Below are 21,892 nucleotides of genomic sequence, written 5' to 3'. Positions count from 1 at the left end.
AGATTTCTGATTAATTGAATTTACGAACTTAATTATTTTTTTTCGGCGCTCTCTTTGTATAGATTAAAATTATCCACTACGATGATCTTAGAACATCAAGGAATATAATGTTTTGTTTAAAAGATATTTAGTTTTTAACTTTTCTGCAAGAGTCATTATTCAAAGGAATTAATTTATGTTTTCATTCGTCGTCACTTGTAAGATATAAGTTATTCTTTAAAACATGTAGTATTTTTTTGCTTTGACTACCGTTATTTTTTGTAGTACCTACCTTTTTTGAATTAGAAGGTATGCATTATTTTTATGTATATATATCTGAATCATTAGCTTCTTTGGAACTTAACAAACTATCGTCCATGTGCTAACTAGTATGCTTATTTTCACCTCTAACTTTACAATTTTCAGGTGAACTTTCAATAAATGATAAAGTAAGTCTAAGTTAGATGGCTATAGACATTAACCAGTCGTTAGTCGCAATATTTTTGTTGAAACAAATTAATAAATATTTGTATTTTAGAATTATTCTGTATACTATAATATGATTTTTCTATACATAAGCATAGGTATTCCAAAAAACAAATATTTATTAATGATTTCATTAAAAAATCACTTATCGTATACCTACTATGTACATATATGTCGACATTATTTACAAGAAAATTGTATTATATTTCTTAAATTAGAATTATGATACTAATTAATGTGTGTCGTAGTGATTCAAAAGTGACTACTGCAGTTAACTACAAAACCGAAACAATATTTTATGATGTAAATTTAATAAATCGTTCAAGTTAAAAATATTATAGCATACAAATAATAAATATTTACTACGGGGTAAATATGATGTTCGAAACGGTGCTAAAAGTCAAGTTCATAAAAAATTATGTTTAAGTAGGGTCAATTAACATTACACTAATTAAATCTTATCTTTGTTGTTTTTTAAACTTTCATTATTTTACATAAGCAACATAGTATTTTTCTTCCTCGAGAATTAACCATTTCACCTTCAGAAACAATTAAATCGATCACGAGTAGATAATGATTGATTTGTGCATTACAATATAGTTGAACGAATAAAAGCAATATTTTTGTTATAAAATAATAATAATTACTACTAGCCATAGAAATATAGTTCACTATCAGTCAGTTCATTAGACTCGCTTTACAGAGTAGTATACAACACTTTAAGTCCACATAGTTTTAGACCTCTCGGTTTTACAGAGTAAACAAAGTCAAGTCCGAATGGTTTTATTTTCCATAATCTTATTCCCGTTACTTATGATAAGTAGATGTAGTTTTATTACCTTAATATAGAGCGAAAAATATACAACGAGGACATGTATTAAACTCAGTTTCATAAAAAAATGAGCATGGTATCTACCTTCGAGGTATAAAAATAGTTAATCATAATTTCTTATAGAAAATAATCCAGATATTTTATACATCGCTGCGATGTTATCTTTGTTGTACATAGCATGACGTTATAATTATACAAAAACACGAGACGAAAACTGCCTATCCCTTAACATTATTTATACGTTGTAGTAAATATAACTATATTGAAGGGATCAAGTATATCCTTGTATAATTGATAAAGGGAAAAGGGCTTTATCCCTTTATAGTAGTTGAAGTATTAAGCTCCTCGGCACCCCAAGGGTACTCATCGTTTGAATAAATACTTTAAATTCGCGCATCAAAGAATATGATACGAGATTTGTATTTTATATTGTTTTTCGACTTCTCTTCTTTTTGAAGACATTTTAGAAGTTGTCTTAACTTCCGAATACAATAAAAAAGTCAAAACAATAAAATTACTCAATTTTATTTTAAAATATTAATTTACACTTAAATATATTTATATACGGCTAGACTATAAACATATGTAATACATTCTTTTGGATAGCTTGCAAACTTTATGACATTTCGAATCACAAATTCTTTTGACAGATTGTATAGGTACAATACATATACGAATTGATGACTGTCATAAAATTATTTTTACGTAACATAATTCAAACAAAATATATCGTGTGGAACAGTGGTTTAATTTCGTAAACCCACCCTCGGACCTCGGTTATAGACTTGCACGTACGTATAATAATATATTGTTCTACAAGGCGATTCGCTGACCGTTTATTTTATGTCGCATCATGGCCGAGTGGTGAGTAATGGAAATTGCAAAACGTTTAATAGGGCGCGTTTAGTGTATAGGTATCTCCCTGTTTGTATGACTTACGCCACGCAAGACTGTATATTTTAATAACATATTATTTTATATATTGTTACTATACGGCTGGAATGTATTGCAGCGGTAACGTAATGCATAGGTCAGTGTATAGGTTACAGGTTTATAACAGGTACCTAACGTGCCTATACTCGTAGCCCTAGCTGTATGGTATAATAATAATATAGACGAGAACGGCGTGCGTCTAACATTGTAATGTATACGACAAGACTTGACGTTGTGTCGTACAGAACACACATTCCACGACCGTTGCATGCGTGTACGTACATTTATCTATATATGCACATTATATAGGTAGTTATAGGTTTTGTTTAATCGCGCGCGTCCGGATCTCTATACAGGGCGATCGTACGAGTCCATATATATAAAGAAATATATTGCAACTATAATATAATGATATACGTGTTACGAAAACGGCCCAAGGGGTATATATGTGTATTATATATATATATATATATATATATATATATATATATATATAAATATATATAGGTAGGTATATGCATAATATTATATAGGTACATCGTACTCGCATAGCACACACAGAGGGGACCGTATACAGTGACGTCTCGGAATTTCGATCACCCTGTATGTGCAGGTTATACGCACAAAGTCGTATCTCAAGTACACGTAGGTATAAGTTTGAATTTTTTATCTGTCTCCGACACACGTCGCAACGCGTACGCACTGCACTTGGTGTACGAGTGTGGGGTCTTATCGGTAGTCATTTTTTCGTTGCATCGCATCAGATTATATTATTATTATTATTTATTTTCCTATTGCGATGACTCGACGCGACCGTGTACGAACCGCCGAACAAACGTTACACATCACGCGGATATCGACATATATCGACGTACACGTTGAACGGCATGTGTCCATATATACACCGCTATCGCGTTTGTGAGTATACGCCGTGTTATTGATTTTATTGCCCGAATACAACATATATAGAGTTTGTACGCAGGTATTAAGCTGATACAGTCGGCGCACTTTACTCCCCTATTTCACGATGACGTACGGTGGTACTTGTATACAAAATACATTTTATTTCTCACGTCCGACGCCGAAGGGGGTTTGGTCGTTGGCACCGATGTTGTGTTTGTATATCGATTGAGTTCGTCTCTAAATAATGTCTGTACAAACTATAGGTGTAATCAATTTAATATTTTTTTCCATTGATATTTTAACAAACTATATTATGCGACTTAACCAATTCAGTTTTTCGAAGAGAAATCAATGAGTACAGAATTAAATATTAGATTATAATACATCGAGCAAAACATGTAGCCATCATGAAATGTGTATTGATACTGAAATTTAGAAAGATTAAAATAATTTTAAATATTAACGTGAATAGCTATGTAACGTTATTTTACGTCGGAGGACTGACAAAGGACAATTTTTATCAATATTGTCACGTCGCTATAACCTACGGATCGTGTTTGTAAGAGGTTAAAAAAAAAAAATTAAAAACGCGTTTACTTCGACGACTACCAAGCACTGCAGGCAGACCGTTTTCCTGTATGCAATGAGTCGCGCCATCGCGCGCATTGGGGTTGTTCGACACCCTTTTTCTATTTGCCTCGACTCATGCCACGCACGCACTTTACGAACACCGGTTGGATGACGCGTTGTATATTCTCAGAGTTTATTAATACTAAATTTATATATTTTTTATGAGACCCAATACGCATACAACAGTGGCCTCGGCAGAACAGCTTCCAATTTATTTTAAAATTTTTATTTGAAAAACAATATTATTAAATAATAAATTATTGGCCCATTAACCTTCTAAAAAATATATACACTTTATGCAACGCGTCTTATATGTAATTTGTTTTTGAATTTAAATAATTAGTTACGGTACTTATTATAGGATCAAAAAAATAATCCTCATATATACGTCGCGCGTTTATCTAAAATTTTAAATATAGGTTTTATTATAGTTTTGTATAGTACTAACTAAATATCCCGGTTTCACTCGCCGAAAAAAAAATATAAATCGTGAAATTATTAAAATGCCTCACCGAACAGATACATTGAATACATGTGGTTTACCGCAGCTAGATCGAAATATTCATTATTATTATATCGTAGGTACCTTACGTAGTATTTTCGGTCTTCATACAATACGTCAAAAATATATTATCGAATCACCTGTGGGTAATTTTACGACTAGAATTTTAATGATAACTAGATTCTATATTGAACGAAGAATTAAAAATCAGTACGTGTTCGTGTATCACGGCGTTCGTTATTTCGTATATGCATGTCTGATGCGTGCACGGCGTCGTGCCGTCGTGTAACTATAGTTATTTCATATTTACCTACATAAAGTATTTTAGTTTAACCATACATTATTTTTATTGAAAAAATAAATAATAGTTATACAGTCAATATTATACACATCGGTGTATCAGTCAGCTGTAATAGGTTATTATTATTGTTTCATATTCAACAAATTTTATATGCGTATTTTAAGGATATTTCGTGCGATAAATCCTGAAAATGTTTATTACAATTGAACATTTTTACATCGATGCATTGTTGTTATTATGTTTGATAGTTCTATCGAGCAATCTTCACGACGTGTGACGTCCGTCCTCCACTGCATTTAGATTATTATATAGGCATGTATCTATGTGTCGAGCATAATAAATGCACATTTGTTTCGCTCACTAAATATTAAACAAAAACAACCCTCTAACACATCTACCATTTTGATCAGCGACCAAGTGTGTGTGTGTATGTGTGCGTGTGCGTGTGCGTTAACAAAGAATTTAATCGATACGATATAAATGAATATGTCGGAACAACGATGAAAAGCGTAATAAATTAATATCCTCGCGTCATGGGGTTTTAATTAAAACTCTATATCGCTTCGGTCGATCGCTGTCTAGGTATAGAGGGGTGGTACCTGCGGTATATACCACGTCATCAACGAACGGTTTTATGCTTGTCGGGTTTTACGGGTTTCGGGGTCGTCCTAAAACTACCCACCCATACAGGAGTAGGGTGATAAATATGATGGTGGGGCGGAGTGTACAATAACACTCCACTATGGATTTTTTTTTTCTGAGGTTCTCAACTTTAAAATAATTATTTCTTTAACAGTAATGTAAACGTCTATCGTGTGTTTGGTTAAAGTTGATAATGTTAAAGTAATTCGTGTACTTCTACTTTTTGTAAAATTTAATAATATTATCCATCTTTCAATGTTCAGAAAAGCAAACGATGAGAATCCATCGACCGTTTATTACCCATTGTATTTCTATTTGTATTTTAATCAGATATATTTATTTACATATAGTTATGGTACCCAAGTATGCGTATTGTCTAATAAAAAATAGACACTTTTACGATTCCAACATCCCGGCAATATTTAGTCATGTTTTAACGCGTATAAAAGATTTTCATAGTTCAGTTGGGCCGAGCCCTCTCCCCACCACTAAATACGACTACGCCGCGAAGGCCGTATAATCGGACATCTTACGAGTCGTCGCGTCGGTCGTGTCCGGTAAGTCGGTATAGATATTATGTTATACGAGTGTACAACGATGGTCTTTTTCCGTCGTCGACACATAGGCCAGACGCGCTTTTATTATTACTTTTTCCGTATCATTACGTAAACGCGTTTATAATAGCTGCCATGGTGTACCAGTACAATATAATATTATGTAGTTATAGGACGGACCCCGCGCGTCCTCTTCTTTTCTTCTGTTTAGTATTTATTTTTTATTTTTCGATTATAATCGGTTTGGACGGAACGGACTAGTATTTTTTTCATTTTCTTTGCTCTTCGTCCCACTCCATCGCACGCCATGACTGCAACGCGCGTTTAATGGTCTAAAAACAACGAGTGAGTACAACGAAATACTAGAACCGCGCGCGTTTGTCCGTACCATCACCGCGGGAACGTATTTACGCCATCACCGGTCGACAATATATTACTACCGCTGTTGTATAAGTAACATATTAATATACAGAGTGATTCACTAAACGTGCTAGCCCCTTCTATTTTTCATTTAATAATAATTAATTTATTCAAATTATTATAAGTTTTGGAATGTTTAAAATAAAATTTAACTTAAATATATTTGAAAGACCAAACATATTCAAATTCCTGAGATTTTCTGTATTACTTAGGAAGTGTTGTATGGCGATACAAATATCTGTTTTTCAAATGAAACTCATTTTTTTTCTGTAAATTATTTAGTGAATATTTATTTATTTTTTAATGTTGATATACTTTATAATTTATATATACCTAGTACATAGTGTATATTATTTTGTCATTGGATTATTAAAAAATAACGTATGCGTTAATGAATAAGAATAAAATGTACCTACGTATGTTTGGCCGCCCTATCAATGCTCTGAAATAAGAAAATTAAATTTTTGTTAAAGATGTCATAGACTCATAAACCGTATTTAGGGTTTGATGATGCTCATTTTATTCCGCCCGGTTAAGTACATTGGGAACACAATTAAAAGAAAAGGAACATGACACTGGCAATTATATTTAGATACAAAAAGTTTGCAACAACTTACAAACACAAACACTTTGATACACACAATATGTCTAATCTAGGTTATATCATCAAATAATTGTTTAATTTAAGAAATTAAAAATAAAAGTTATAACAAGTGCATTTTTGCCACACCACTTACACCAACTGTAATTTTAAAGTATGATGAATAATTAATATAAATAAATAATGAAATACTTTTTTTAAAAAGGTCACTAATACGATAAATAATATTTTACAGAAATGAGTGTCAAAATTATAATAAAAAAATATATGTATCCATCGTCATAGAAAAGACAAACAGGAGTGAAAAGACCAAAAACACATTTTGTTCTTTTCCGCCTCGCATGCCTCTTATGTCTATACACTCGCTTATCCAGAGTAATAATGATTTCTATTTAAAGAGTCCTCTCGTTAATTACCCGTTGCATAAATATTATATTATCATTTTGTATATCGTTGATATTTACTTCCGATGTGTTTAAAAAGCCATCAGCTGAAGCGACGACAGGTGTTGTCTCGATTTCTATCGCGCACTACTCTGTAGGTCGGTAGGTATATATAAGTGTACGGTAAAAATATCGTAAGTACACACGACGTCGTCGCGCTTCGTTTCGATTTCGACGAGGAGAAAATGTTGTTAAGAATGCAAACAGATGACGATAGACACCGACGAAAAATCGCGTAAACAGAGCGTTGGAGTCGCGACGGGGACGATCCGTCCTCGGCGGCACCCCGAAAACCGCCACCGCTGCCGCCGTCGACAAGTCGTCATCGTGTTATTTATGTAAGCGCGGCGTTTTCATTTGTCAAACGTCGTGATTTACCCCCGTTTGCGTAATAGCGAACACGTCAGTCGTCTTCGCGCACTCACACGTTCACGCATTCAGCGCATATAATATTTTATTATACACGCGATTTTTCATCGCCCGGGTGATAGGTAGGTGTAGGTAGTAAAAAGATCGCACTCGTCCGTATCACCAGGTGTGTATATACGCATAACATACGCACGACCACTTCCGGACGATCGCGCACTAATGGCATCTGCCTTTCAGACGTCCGGAAACGTTGGTTGTTCATTATTAATGAAACGTACATATTATTATTACTATTATATTATTATTGTACGATCGAGCGCGAATACACTTCCGAAACCCCGGTTCCGTACGGATTGTGCGATTGCGACCGTCATCCGTCGTGCAAATCCTACGCGCGTTTCAAAGACGTGTACAATAACGGAAACGCATTAGTGCGGTAAGTGTTGTACCGGTATTGTAACTCGATTCTCCGACGTTCGATCTAATCGTTATCATCACACACACACACACACATACAAACATACGCACACACATGTTTCTATGTATAATATAATATAGGTATGTATAATTTTTGAGATGATGCGAAAAAATATTGTATGCGCGCCGTTTGTTATGCACACCGCTCACCTATAACCTACACAAATCGTACGGTAATAGGAAATGAATAGGTACCTCGATAAAAATAGATAATTTTTTTTCTGGTTATATTTTTAATTGCATATATTATGTAACCTTATAAAAACATTTTACAATAATTTATATCCTAATTTCTATATTCAAACATGGATACTCCTGAAAAAATTCACCGAAATACCAAGAACACTAGAGAGTAGTGATAAATTTCTGTGACTGAAATTTATTTTATACTATATTGGTACCTTAGAATAAGTCCCAAGAGTATTTCCTCGATAAAATGTTTTCAATTATACTGTACTTAAAATAAAACGTAACACATTTTTAAATATTAACTACCTCGCTAGTATTTTACATTTATTTTAACTTTTGTATTGTATTCAAAAATAAAAATAAATTAGCTTATTGAGAACAGTAGGTAGGTACTTATATAGGTATAGGTACCTATTTTTTTTTTTTGCTCGGAGTGTCGCTTGTATATACTTGTAGAGAATAGCGGTATTAAATTATGATGATAAATTTGTCTGAAAGTGTTAACGACATAAATCAGTAAAAGTCGTCTGTCGGAAATAAACGTGAAATCAAAAAGTTCAATCGAACTTAATTGTTCAACTAATTAATTTTACCTGTACGTTGATGAATGTTAGGTAACGACGACTACGGCGATGAATGGTGGTGATTATAATAATATGTACGAGTCAGATCTAAAATACAACTTCCTGCTGTCGTATACACATACGTACATATATGCGCACACATTGTGATGAGAATTTGAGATGAAAATAAGAAGAGAAAAAACTAAAAAGACTATATGATGAGGTGCTGTAGGTTACATATGTCTATATAATGGATAGGTATGGAGGTTTTTCACGATGGTTTCCAAATAATAATCGACGGTGCAACAGGCTCGTAGTATGGGTTGCCGAGGGGGTTCGTCCGACGGCTCCGCCCACTCGGCGGCGGAGCACAGGTGAAACACAGGTTATAATATTATCATCGCGTAGGCCTACATATTGTTATAACGATGTAACTGCGTGTAACACTTTATATATATATATATAAAGTATCATCATCCCCGTAGAAACGACTTTGGTGGCGGTTCGTATAATAAATATCATAATACATGACGTTATCGTTGGTTGTCGTCGTAATTACGTTTGGTATATACGTATTGTTATACGTGTCTTACGATTGCCGACCCGAATCGAAAAATTCCCGGCCAACGGTGGTTAGGTCAGGACGTCAGGTATATAATATTATACTCGAAGGTACTATGAGCCGGATTCCGCCATTCCTATATTTAGACAGTGCTGTACAACTCGCGTTACTAATATAATGAGGTTATCCTTATGAGGACATTGTATATTGGTGATGTGGGGAGTGGTGAGTTAGGAGGGCTTCCGGCTTGGCGCCCAAAAATATACTTGCCGAATGAAGAATAAAGACACAAGAAATTGTGTTTGATTACCTAATAATGATTACAGGTATCATATATTTTGATTTCCAAAAGTGCACAGGCACGCACAAAGATAATGACTATACCTATAGTATATAATGTTAAGGATACTGCCTTGAAGTAAATTAACAGTAACAAATAATTTTCATTTTTTTTTTTTTTTGTGTTAATTATCTCCTGTTAGGCCACAAAGTGTTTTCTTTTATTCTTTTTTAATAAGAACCGCAGTAATATAGTTTTTATTGTGTTTGAATTTCGATTAGGCAAACGTAGTTGTGAACACGAATTTAAGGTTTTCTATCTTGTTCTGTTTATTTGTAGCATTATATTATCATGATTATATGTAATATCTGCGGAGTTAAGCTTACAAAACTAATGTCGTTGTCCGAGGTACGCATTTTTAAAAATTGGTTACGACTGTTTGTTGGCTATAGGACTGATTACTGAGTAAGTACATCCCCAATTACGATAAGTCCAAAACGTGACCAATTGTACATTTTATTTATTCATAAGATGCGTGCTTTACACAAGATCAGTCGTGTATAGAATACCTACGCAGTTAAATATTTTTACGGTGTTTGGATATCAATGCAAATTGACGTCGGGCGGTAGTCACTATAATAGTCGATTTATGTATATATTAGATCGGTTTAATAATTATTGTTATTATTCGCTACGGTATAAAGACTATAAAGCGACTTCGATGGTCGCAGGAATCTCTGTCTTCTAAATTCTGCCATTCATAGCATGTTATATAACAACAAATTTAATATAATAATAAAAAACAAATAAATTGCATGACATCGTAATAAAATAATTATACAAAAAATAACCATTGTCCATTGTTATTTACCATTGTAACTATGTATATTTATTTATTTTATAATTTGTTCTTTGTTTGAAATATATCGTGTATGCTCTATTAAGTAAAGGCATCGACGATAAATTTAGAACTAACTAATTTTTTTTTCAAAAGATTATCTTTTCTTATTGTTTTTTGTTTTGTTATTAAGGAACGATCTTAAAATACTTAAGCCTACCTATTACGTTATTGAGATATGAATTATATTATATTTAATAAACATATAATAGTTATAGTAAAATAATTACTATAGTTCAATAATTACAGTAATACATAATATAATAGGTATATGGAGAAAAAGTAGCGAACAAAATTAAAAAGAGAGAAAAGAGCTATAAATATGATGATTTTAAATATTAAAAAGTATAGAAATAAACTAAAATTTAAGTAATATAATAGTTAGACACAACATATAAAACATTATTAATACTCGTATTACTATATCAAAACGTATTATCGTGTCAATTTTATTACTAAAGTAGATGTAATGCTAATGGGCAGCATATAGTCGAGCGCGCAAACTGCATTTAGGTGCTACACGCCTCTCCGCGATCGTTACTATCTCGCCTCGAGTTAGTCAAGTATATTTTACCCAGTCTTTTGGCGCGGTTGTGTTTACTTGGATTAGTCTGCCGAGTATCTCTACTATTCGGTAGGCACAACGCAAAGTTTACAAACGTTTCACTGTGGTAGATATTATATTAACAGCGGCATTCGAGTTGACGTTTCAACCAACTCCATGCAATAGCTGTTGCGTGGAGACACCCTCATTACAGCTCATGAATATAATATACGCCCACCTATATTCGTCATCCTATATTTGTTATTTGGAAACACCAAGTGTATACACGTCTGAAGTTTTGTTGTGGGGCGCAGAAACTTCGTTAACGTTATAGACGGAGAGTCGGACGTAAACTTAAGGTGAATATCCGTGCGCGGCGGGATGCTGGTGAAGGGTCGAATGGATGGGTTCGACCCCAATTCTCGAACCCAAATAAACATAAATATATGTATAGGGTTGTACGATTCCGTGAAATGTAATTTTCAATTTGTATAATAAGACCAAACCGAACGGCATTGTATCGTTCTCCACCTTTAACTGATTTGTTGCCTAGTTCCAATTTTGAGAAAGGAAATTATTTTAATGTATTATACTGACTGTATAAACTTAACATTTGGTTTAAAAACATTGCAGAATATTTAAATGCCTACATATAGGTACATGGTTTGACTGAGGAATGGATATAGTCATGAGTAAAAATATTCAGTTTTAAAGCTTCAATATTTGTACAATATATAGGTACTTATAATAACATATTCTTAGTTATTTAATTATTAAACATATGACATTCGGTATTTTTCGTTATTTAACTTGAGTATATTCTTCAGTCCATGAGAATGTTGATATACCTAACTTTGATGACAAATACGAACGATATAGATCAAAAATATTCTTCAAGTCTCCAAAATCTATTGATTTAACATTAATAGAAATCGGTACAGCAGTTTCGAAGATTAGCCATTACAAATAAAACAAATTTAACACGAGTTATCCAAAAAGGGCAACTCATTTTTCCATCATTTATTAGTAAATAATCATGAGTAAATGTTTTTTTTTTTTTAATAATGTTCTTAATTTTTTTTTAATTTATTTATTTTGATTAAACAATCTAAACATATTTTATATAATACTTACACAAAACATAAATATTCTAAGCGAAATAGGGACAGAGGGAATCCCAAATAATGGAATTGATGTAGATAAAGTATTTTATGTAGGTCAAATATACTATTCCGGGAATTTGGACAAGTTATATACTATAGAATAATATGTCATCCAGATTTACCACGTTCACTAGACTTCCGGGGATCCGGATTATCAAGGTTCAACTGTATGCTTTATCCGTAGCCCATATACGAAGACCTTCTTAACCAGTGTTTGGAATTTGATAAAACGTGTTTACGTTTATATTTCGCAAGCGGCTATGAAACATGTAGAACAAAATTCATTTATTTAAGGAATTTGAGTGATTTCAGGTCACATTACCTAAACACTGTTGGTTATTCACACAAAAATACCAATAAATATTAAAATAAAATAAAAATATATATCGTATCATCATTACCGCCGTTGTTATTATTTCTGTTAGAAGCCGTTATTGTATCAATAATATAATATTACATATAATTAATAAAACGTATTAATTTATTATCACCGACGGCTCGTGAATGTTTGCAAACGAGCTAGATTTTTTTTTTTAATTGCGATCGTGCGGCTATCACAATATCATTTATTACTCGAGTAAGTACATTATGCTATACGCGCGTGTACACACACATACACACACACACACACACACACACACACACCACTCAGACCTAACCCAACGCTTATATATTATACAATATTATTATGATGATAATAATTGACGTGGGAACTCTGTACGTTGTACACATCGCTATAGGCGGTTCAGCCGTATAATATATTGTATAATATTATTATTGTACTTGGGCATACTGAAAGGCAGAGATCGCCGCAGTTTTCCACCGTGTTCATAATAATGTAATATTATACACGCCAGCACGCGTATGAAATATAATATGATATTAATTTAGTATCGCGGTATCGATGGTGTGCATCGCGCGTATCAAGTATATAATATGATAATAATACATTTTTCGTCTCACAATCGTCTGTCCGTCGCCGTCGTGTTTGGTGGCGGGCCAAAAACCTGCGAACAATCGTGGTCGAGGGACAACGTATTATGCGATAATTAATATAACGCGTTTGTGTTTGTGTACGACATGATAATATATACGCATTACTATCGTAAATACCTCGGCGCGCCGAGAATCAAATACCGAACGGGTTTCGTAGTCTGGACGATCATTCTGCGATTGACGACGGTTTATTCGGGTAGATTTTGATTGAATACCGTTATTTGAAAAATTAATTCGGAGTTTGTCGGTGTTCAAGTTGTTTTCAATGATTTGATGTGGCGTAAGGTACAAATGTAGTGTATGTTAATAAAGTATATTGTACAAAATAATCAAAACGATATACGTACAAAAGCAAAGCAATACAATGACGGGATATGAGTATGAGGTCGAAAATAATCTAAAGCTATTCAACTATATCGAAATAAAATCACCGTGCGTGTAAAAATAATTTTTAATTTTCATATTTCAATTTACTGTTGTTTCTCTTCTCGCACACATTTTGAGACAGTATACTTTGAGGAATGTTTGTAGTAGTTTTAGAATTTTGATTATTTTTATCACCTACCTATATATTATAACGCGAATAAAGACACTAATAATAATTTAACAAGTCGACATATATAACCGTTTTTTTAAAAAGGTAGGCACCTGTCACCCACTCACCGGTAGTTGGGTCTACCATCAAAAGTGTTTGCCTGTAATATATGGTTTGTGCTCGTTTCGTCATATAATAATCGGACGTTTTCCGGAATATTTTCAGGACCTCGTTCACGAAGGATGAAGCGGAAGGACAAGTGTCCGGAGGAGAAGCGACCCAGGACCGCGTTTAGCGGTGAACAGCTGTCTCGGCTGAAGAAGGAGTTCAACGAGAACCGATACCTAACGGAGCGCAGACGCCAGGAACTGGCCAACGAGCTGGGCCTAAACGAAGCCCAGATAAAGATATGGTTCCAGAACAAACGAGCCAAGATTAAGAAGTCCAGTGGCTCTAAGAACCCGCTGGCGCTGCAGCTGATGGCGCAGGGGCTGTACAACCACACCACGGTCGCCATGTCCGACGAAGAAATGGACGACCATCTGACGGTCGCGTCCTCGTAATATCAGCTGGTACCATCGTCGTAGCTGTTCTTAATTTACCAGTAGGTTGTATACAGAGTGTTATTCCGCTGGAAATTGTTTTTCCTCTAAAATCTTTGTACGCGGTTTAACCAGAGTTCCTTCCGACGGTACTGCGCACGCTGTATACAGTACAAATTACATGTTCTCCATCACTCTTCTTCATTCCTACCATCACCACCGCCTGCACGGCCGTACCTCCCCACAAGTGTATATACGTTGGTTTTTTCCGTTTCTTCAATTTCTTATAATATCTTTCGTTTCATCTTCCGAAAAATCTCACGTCTCCTCTCCCGCAGCCTACCTCTGCGCATATTTTATGTTATAATATACGTGCTATATTATGTTAGATATACTATTTTTAATATATAGTTGATGTGGTTTTTTTTTTTTTTTATTTTGTTAAGACGTTGTTTTTCATTTCCATGCACATAAAATGTATAGCTGGATAACGTGTTAAAATTATACGAAAATTTTAATTATACGACCCGTCCTCCGGTTCGTACACTTCGTACGTATGTACATATTATATATATATATATATTAAAACCGTAGTACGTGTCGTGTAAATAATGCATAATGTTATAGATTATAAGTATCTTTAAAATAACAGTCTTTCCGTAGGTCTTTGATATAGTTATTATTAGTGCGGACTTACACGAACGATATAGCTATGCGATTCGTATTGTCGATCGGTCGGTCGATGCTCTATCCACTGTTATATGTACACCTGTAAGGCTGTTATATGTTTAGTCTACTCACTACAGTTTATTCTGTACATAGAACAATCGCGTTTCGTTTGCGAGGCAATAAACCTTAGGCGTGCGTATTATATGATAATAATATGTACGAAAAAATGTAAATACCATGCTGCGTTTTCGACCGTCAAAATTCTAAATATACATGTACTTTGAAAACACAGTACAGTGTGTTATGTTGCCGGGCGATAGTCATAGATCCAACAAAGAGTGTTATGCGTAGGTATTTTGATCTGTATCAAAATAATTTTTTCATCAATTTCTTCGAGAATATTAAAAAAATGAAATCATTAATAATATTGGTTGTAAATACGTTATTTATACTTGATTACACGATAATCGTGGAACAGCGATGGTTATAATCGGTGACTTTTGTTTTAAAAAAACAATATTTAATTTATTTTTCTTGCAATCCGATCCCCCTCGATCACCACATCACCGCGAGTTTAATCGCAATAAAATATTTCTGTACAAACAGCGCATATCAGACCAGTATATAAGAACCTATTGCCATTCCTATTTTTTATAATGTTTATGAACGATTAACTTTTATAGCCATAGTGTAGCGTATTTAAAATATCGATTTCACGCCGGTAAGGGGTTGGTTTGAACAAATGAATTCCTATAATCTGTAGAACGAAAAAGCGTTGTCCTTATCGGTCAGTTCAAAATGTGGACACGTTGACATAGCGTAGACGTACATGATATAAGATCAAGATAGGTATTGTTATATAGGATCAATAAGCTCGAGGCAATAGTATTTCATTTTCGTAATCATACGGCGTCTCATCGTGATATCTACGACGTGTAGGGCGACAGTCGAAAATAGACAGTGTGAATTATTATGTTTAGTTTTATATAATATTACAATTTAGATACGTGTTACACGGTCATGGTAGGTATAATAGATATAATGTACGTTTTAAACCCGCGCGTCTAGTTTTATGGCTCTATATAGCATGTAAGACATGTATATTTTAGAAGTAACGTAGACTGAAATATTTAGATTTATTTTTTAAGAATTTTACGATTACAAATTTTTATTTTTAATTGTATTTCTAGTCATTAATAACTATTTATGTATTATTATATTATATATTATATCATTATGCTAAATGTACTTATATATTATTATTATATTGTATATGTATACAGTGTACACATGTATACCATATATATATATATATGTACTCGACTTCTATATGTATTTGTGTTTAGGTGTACCTATACAATGTTCCGTAGAATCAAATTATGTTTACATTTACCTACATAAATTTTTCATAGATATATTCATACTTAATTACATTATATATAATATAGTAATTATATAGGTACACACGTGTAATTATCATTATAAAGTTTAACATTATTATTACGTTGTCATTTTGATCTTTCGTATACATATATATATTATATATCTACTGTAAAAATACGATGACGATAATAATAACATTTAAATACTAATATAATCATATATTTCAATATTTCATCTGCTTCGTATAATCATTTATTCCATTTGCTAAATGCGCTCTAACCACGCATTATACAGCGACATGCTGACATTCCTGTGCAAGTTCAAAAGTGTTGGTATAGGCTGGATATATGCGACCTTATACCATAGGTAATCAATAAGCTGTACCAAAATAACGGAAAACTCTTGCCCGGTATTTATGCTACCGCTTTTATTTATTAGTTATTAAGCACCTACCTACATGAGAACATATAGCGTTAATTTCGGCCAGGCAAAGTATTTTTGGTGTTAGTAGGAATGATCTTTTTGTGGCTATCATACATTATTAAACGATTCCCGAGTAGTCTGATATTGTGGCGAAAGCTGTGGTAGTGTCAGTAGATGTAATTTCGAGCAGTAGAGTCAGTATAGAGGAATTTTGAGTATCATTAACTGGTGAGCAGTAATTGCGGTTAAATCAAATAGTGAGTCAGGTTTAGCTGGTCCAATAATTTCGGAGATGTATGGTGCAACATTTACCTCTAGCATGGAGCTAGACTAGCAATAGTTTAGACACTCAAATTAAGCGACTTATGCTTACCTTAGACCAGGCACAGGGAGTATGTCAGATGATTAGTCGCGATAGAGAACTCGCTGTAGAGATTGTGTTGTATTTTAGTTGCTAGGTACGTCTGTTAAAATTTCAGCTTATTAATATAATCATGTGAAATGACAAAGATGTATTGACAGTGTTACATTTGTTAATTTTTTGCTGCTTCAAAGGTTTTTATTTGTTGTAGAAGCAATTTGCTACATACATATAAATTATGTATTTACTACTTTAGATGTTAGTAAATCAATGTAATGTTGAACTTTTATATTAGTTCTTATTAGTTAATGCTTAAGAAATAAAAAAAATCATAGTAATCTGGACGTGGGACTTGAAGAATTTGCATATTTGTTCGAGAAATAGGTAGAAGATATTGGATTTGATACACTCATGTTTGTTTTTCAATAAAATGATTTTCAAGAAATTTCAATTATTTTTATCGTATATTTTAGGTTAATTTTCTTCATAAAACGTATATTAGAAAGATTTATTCGTTTCTATTATATATTCTATATATTTTTTTAAATTTATTTAATAAGAAAAATAAAACTTTTGAAAAAATGTAAAATTTTCATTTTTGATACGTTATAAAATGAAAAAGTTATTTGGAAAACAAATGTAGGTACCTTATGTACCTTATTCGTTTTAAATTTGTTTTATCAATATAGTGATTTCGTCTGCGATATAACTGAATAAGTGACATCGATAACCAGAAAAGGAAAGATAAAAAATCACAAATTAGGTAGTTGATTAAGAAGTTTCATTTCGGAATTGAAAGATAATATTTTCCGCAAATAATAGAATTTTTTTTGTAAATTATGTGAACTTTAAGTAGATAGTATTAACAGTGATCTAGTGTAACACAATATATAAAACAAAAGAACAGGTAAAATGATTAAACGGAGGGAAATATTTAAGACAAAGGCTTAACAAATACAAATTAAAAGTCTACTTTCAATTTGGACTTATGTAAATCATTTTTATCAGCCAATATTCCACTAAATAAGCTATTGAACCAAGTGTTTCAGATTTTTTTCGAATTTTACACAGAAAAAAAGATACCATACTAAACAACTTTAAGAAAATGTTGTATTAATGATTACTTTATTAAAACTATACAAAAAACAAGAAAATATATTTCTGATGATAAAATTTGGATAGATATTTTTCGACAAACCGACCTACACTAAAAGACAATTTATTAATGATGTTCTGAAAGTAAATCGTGATGTAGAGACACCTAGAGTAGAATGTGCAATTTAATCTTCAAACCCAATTGTGCAACATCATAATTAATGCAGATATTCAAGCTTGCAAAAAAGCAATGCTTTACAACATAAATAACAATTTTTTTAATGATAAAACAAAACTCAACAATTTCTCAATATATTATGAATGCTTAAATATTTTTAAACATGATAATATGAATTTAAAATTATAAACTAATATGAATTAATTTTAATTATTTTTTAAATATAATTTACTAGTAATTATATGCAAGCATTTTATATTAATAGTGTCGACTCACGTTTCATTGATCGACTTTTTTTTTCAAAATGTGTATAATCATGTTCTATGATTACCATAAATCAACGATTCTTAACCCTTTGTTTCACGCGTATCTTTGTAAAAATACTTTTTTTAGCCATGATGGATACTCCAGTCATTGAGCATAGGTATTTATTTAATAAGTTTAACTTTTATGTACTTTAATAACATTTGCACATTTCTTAACAATTTATACAAAGGTTTTTTCATTACAAACTATTCAAATTATCTTTTATAATACTATTCAAATGTAAAATTAAAAAAAAAATAAATAATTAATGTTGCATTTCTGCAATAAATTTCGATACTTCAGTCTCAATACAGAATAGCTTTATGTTTGAACTGTTTTAAATCTGCAGTGTCTCGTGCACGAAATATATAATAGAGTCATGGTCACTTATATTATGAGTGTCACAGACTATACATTATGAACCACTGTTACCTATATAAATGAATTAACAAAAATCATTGTTGCTTTGTTATAATAACATATAAAATTTATATTGAATGATTTGTTAGATTTTAAATAGGTATTATATAATGTGGTTCAAAAGCATTTCCTAACTAATTTAATTTACTATTTTTTCTACCTGTCCCAGATTTTCTAATAAGATTACATGGCAACCATACATTTGTTTCACTGCTTCGACTAACACATTTCAAACAATTGCAGTCAAATAGGTCGTAAACGGTATATGTTGCCATTACATATAAATCATAGTGTTTTATATATATAGATATGGGATATAGAAACTGATTAACGATCCAATAAGTCTCGAACGTGGTAATTACATGGGTATTTTATACACATATCGTTTCCGTAGATATACGCGAACAGAAGACAACATTAAAAGACGACTTTAAAATACAACAGGTAAAGTGCCTACTTCCTATACATTAAATATTTATGTATAAAACTACAATTGTTAATCACTTCTTCCAACATTATATTGAAATATTGAAATTAAAAAGCTATATATCAATGACAATAGGTATAATATGCATATAGATACATCGCATTAATCACCAAATTATTTCATAAGCTAAATAAATACTTACTTATGTATAATGTATATGTACATAGAATGTGACAAAATGTATGTATTTAAGTGGGTATACCTTCTAAAATAGTATCCGCATTATCATGAGTAAGTTACTTAAGTAAACCATAATAAAAAATAAAATAATTCATCGTTATACGTCTCGAGATAAATACAATTTATTTAAATAATTATCATTATATTATCAGATTTTTTTTTCTTTATTATTTAATACACAATCTGAAGACGACTAAGAGGGTTTCTGCCGGGCAATGGATCTTCGCTGCACACAGCCAACAAAAAATCTTCAATGACTCGTTCGACGATATTGCCCATACATTTCTCGGTAGTAGTAATAATAATGATAGGTTTAAGGTCTTCGATAGTTTGCTTAAAAACTGCGTCGATGTCTATGATTTCGACCATGGTAATTTGTTGTATTACTATTTAAATACTATTTAAAGTGTGTTGTGTGTAAGGATAGTGAATATTTGTTCGGATTCAGAACCATTAATGAAATTTAATTAGAATATTTTCCGACAACAAGAGGATTGAAAATCTCCCTGAAGACTGCACGGTATCATTTATTACCAGTCAGTGACAAATACGTTCATTGTATCAATCGGCTTTCGTGCTGTTTGTTTTTCCTTAGACCATTATTGTTAATTATATAATATTAGATATCTTTTAGCGAGCATTTCGATTTCCGTACTATATCGGTATAATTATTTTAGGTAGTTATTTTTTGAAATATTTTATTGTATCTCTTTCGATTTAATTTCATGTACACACACATTTTTCCAATAGAAAAAGTTTTTATTCAATTATTTTATATTTTATGCAATGACAATAAATTACACATATTTATTTATTTATTAGAATAAGCACCCACGAGGGCTCGAGTACAGTAATACTTATATATATATATATATTATCGTTAGCATATTATTTTATAAAGTAATATAATTTAAATAATAAACTGTTATTTGTAATACATATAATATTATACTACGACCAATATTACCGGCCCTGTACAAAATTATTTTTCTTTACATGTTAAAATAAGAGTTATGCGATGACTGACGATATAACAGTCGATAACCATTGCACTTGAAAAATTATAAATCGGTATAATACATTTAAAAATAAAACAGTAATATCTAAATTTGGTAAGTGGGTGGATAAAAATATATGTTATCACGGTAAGTAAACATTTATTAATGTTAAAATTAATAAATATTCGAATATTGCTAATACGCAAAAATAAATAAAAATCGCGGGGTTTCGTTGTCTCAACTTCAAGTATAATATCAAAGACTAAGAGTTACAACTTGAGAATCTTTAGTGTCTACCGAGTTCTTGTGCCGGTTTTCCTTATAAATATAATTTCTTTCGATGAGAGTAAAAGTTATGACTATGGGGACTGATTTACACATAATTTTGGTGATAACTGATTACATTTGATACTCTAATCGACTCGTTTTCTGCCAGTGAACACCTGAATTTGACTTTTCCTCGCTGAGATATGTGGTCTTAATTTAATTATTTTATAAAGTTTGCAGAATGGGGGTGCTATGTTCTTCACACTGACTTTAGTATACTTAATATGTTTCTAATCGCCTAATATTGCCATACTATTTTTGTGTAGGTTTTTGTATTAAATTATAAATTATTATGACCAATTAGGAATCTTATATATTACATTTTTAACTATTTTTATCAGAATTTATGAGAAAAAAAATAAAAAATTTCAATTACCTATAAATAACTTAAAAATAATTGATATATTTTGAAAATTATACTATGTATAGAAAATAATTATAAAATCATTTATGAAAAATTCAAGTTTCTATAGTTATTCGTTCTCGAGTTAGGCACATCAAAAAAAAATGACTAAAAAAATCAATTTTATCATAAATTCGATTTTAATGAAAATTCCCAATCTTCATTGACTCTTTGTTTGTTTTTCTTGATTATTTTAAGAATACTGGTAATTTTTTATCTTTTCTAAGTACAAACTAAATCCAATTTACTATGGAAAATTACCCTCAAAATTGAAAATCAAACCATTTTTTGACTAAATATCATGTATACAGACAAACA

General features: G+C 31.8%; 1 protein-coding gene across 1 annotated transcript in view; it reads left to right on the top strand.

The window, feature by feature from the left end:
• The window catches only part of LOC112592855 (segmentation polarity homeobox protein engrailed-like), a 36,193-nt gene extending 21,422 nt beyond the window's left edge, over positions 1-14,771 (top strand). Inside the window, exon 2 of the mRNA XM_025337003.1 lies at positions 14,028-14,771. Within this exon, the coding sequence (XP_025192788.1) occupies positions 14,028-14,365 (338 nt within the window). The 3' untranslated portion in view covers positions 14,366-14,771. The remainder of the gene's footprint in view (positions 1-14,027) is intronic.
• The last annotated feature ends 7,121 nt before the right edge of the window (positions 14,772-21,892 follow it).

This window comes from Melanaphis sacchari, unplaced genomic scaffold (assembly GCF_002803265.2).
Source record: "Melanaphis sacchari strain LSU unplaced genomic scaffold, SCAv2.0 Contig1988_pilon_pilon, whole genome shotgun sequence".
In the NCBI taxonomy this organism is placed as follows: Eukaryota; Metazoa; Arthropoda; class Insecta; order Hemiptera; family Aphididae; genus Melanaphis; species Melanaphis sacchari.
Note: the sequence above shows the minus strand (reverse complement) of the source record. Positions and strands in the feature narration are given on the sequence as shown.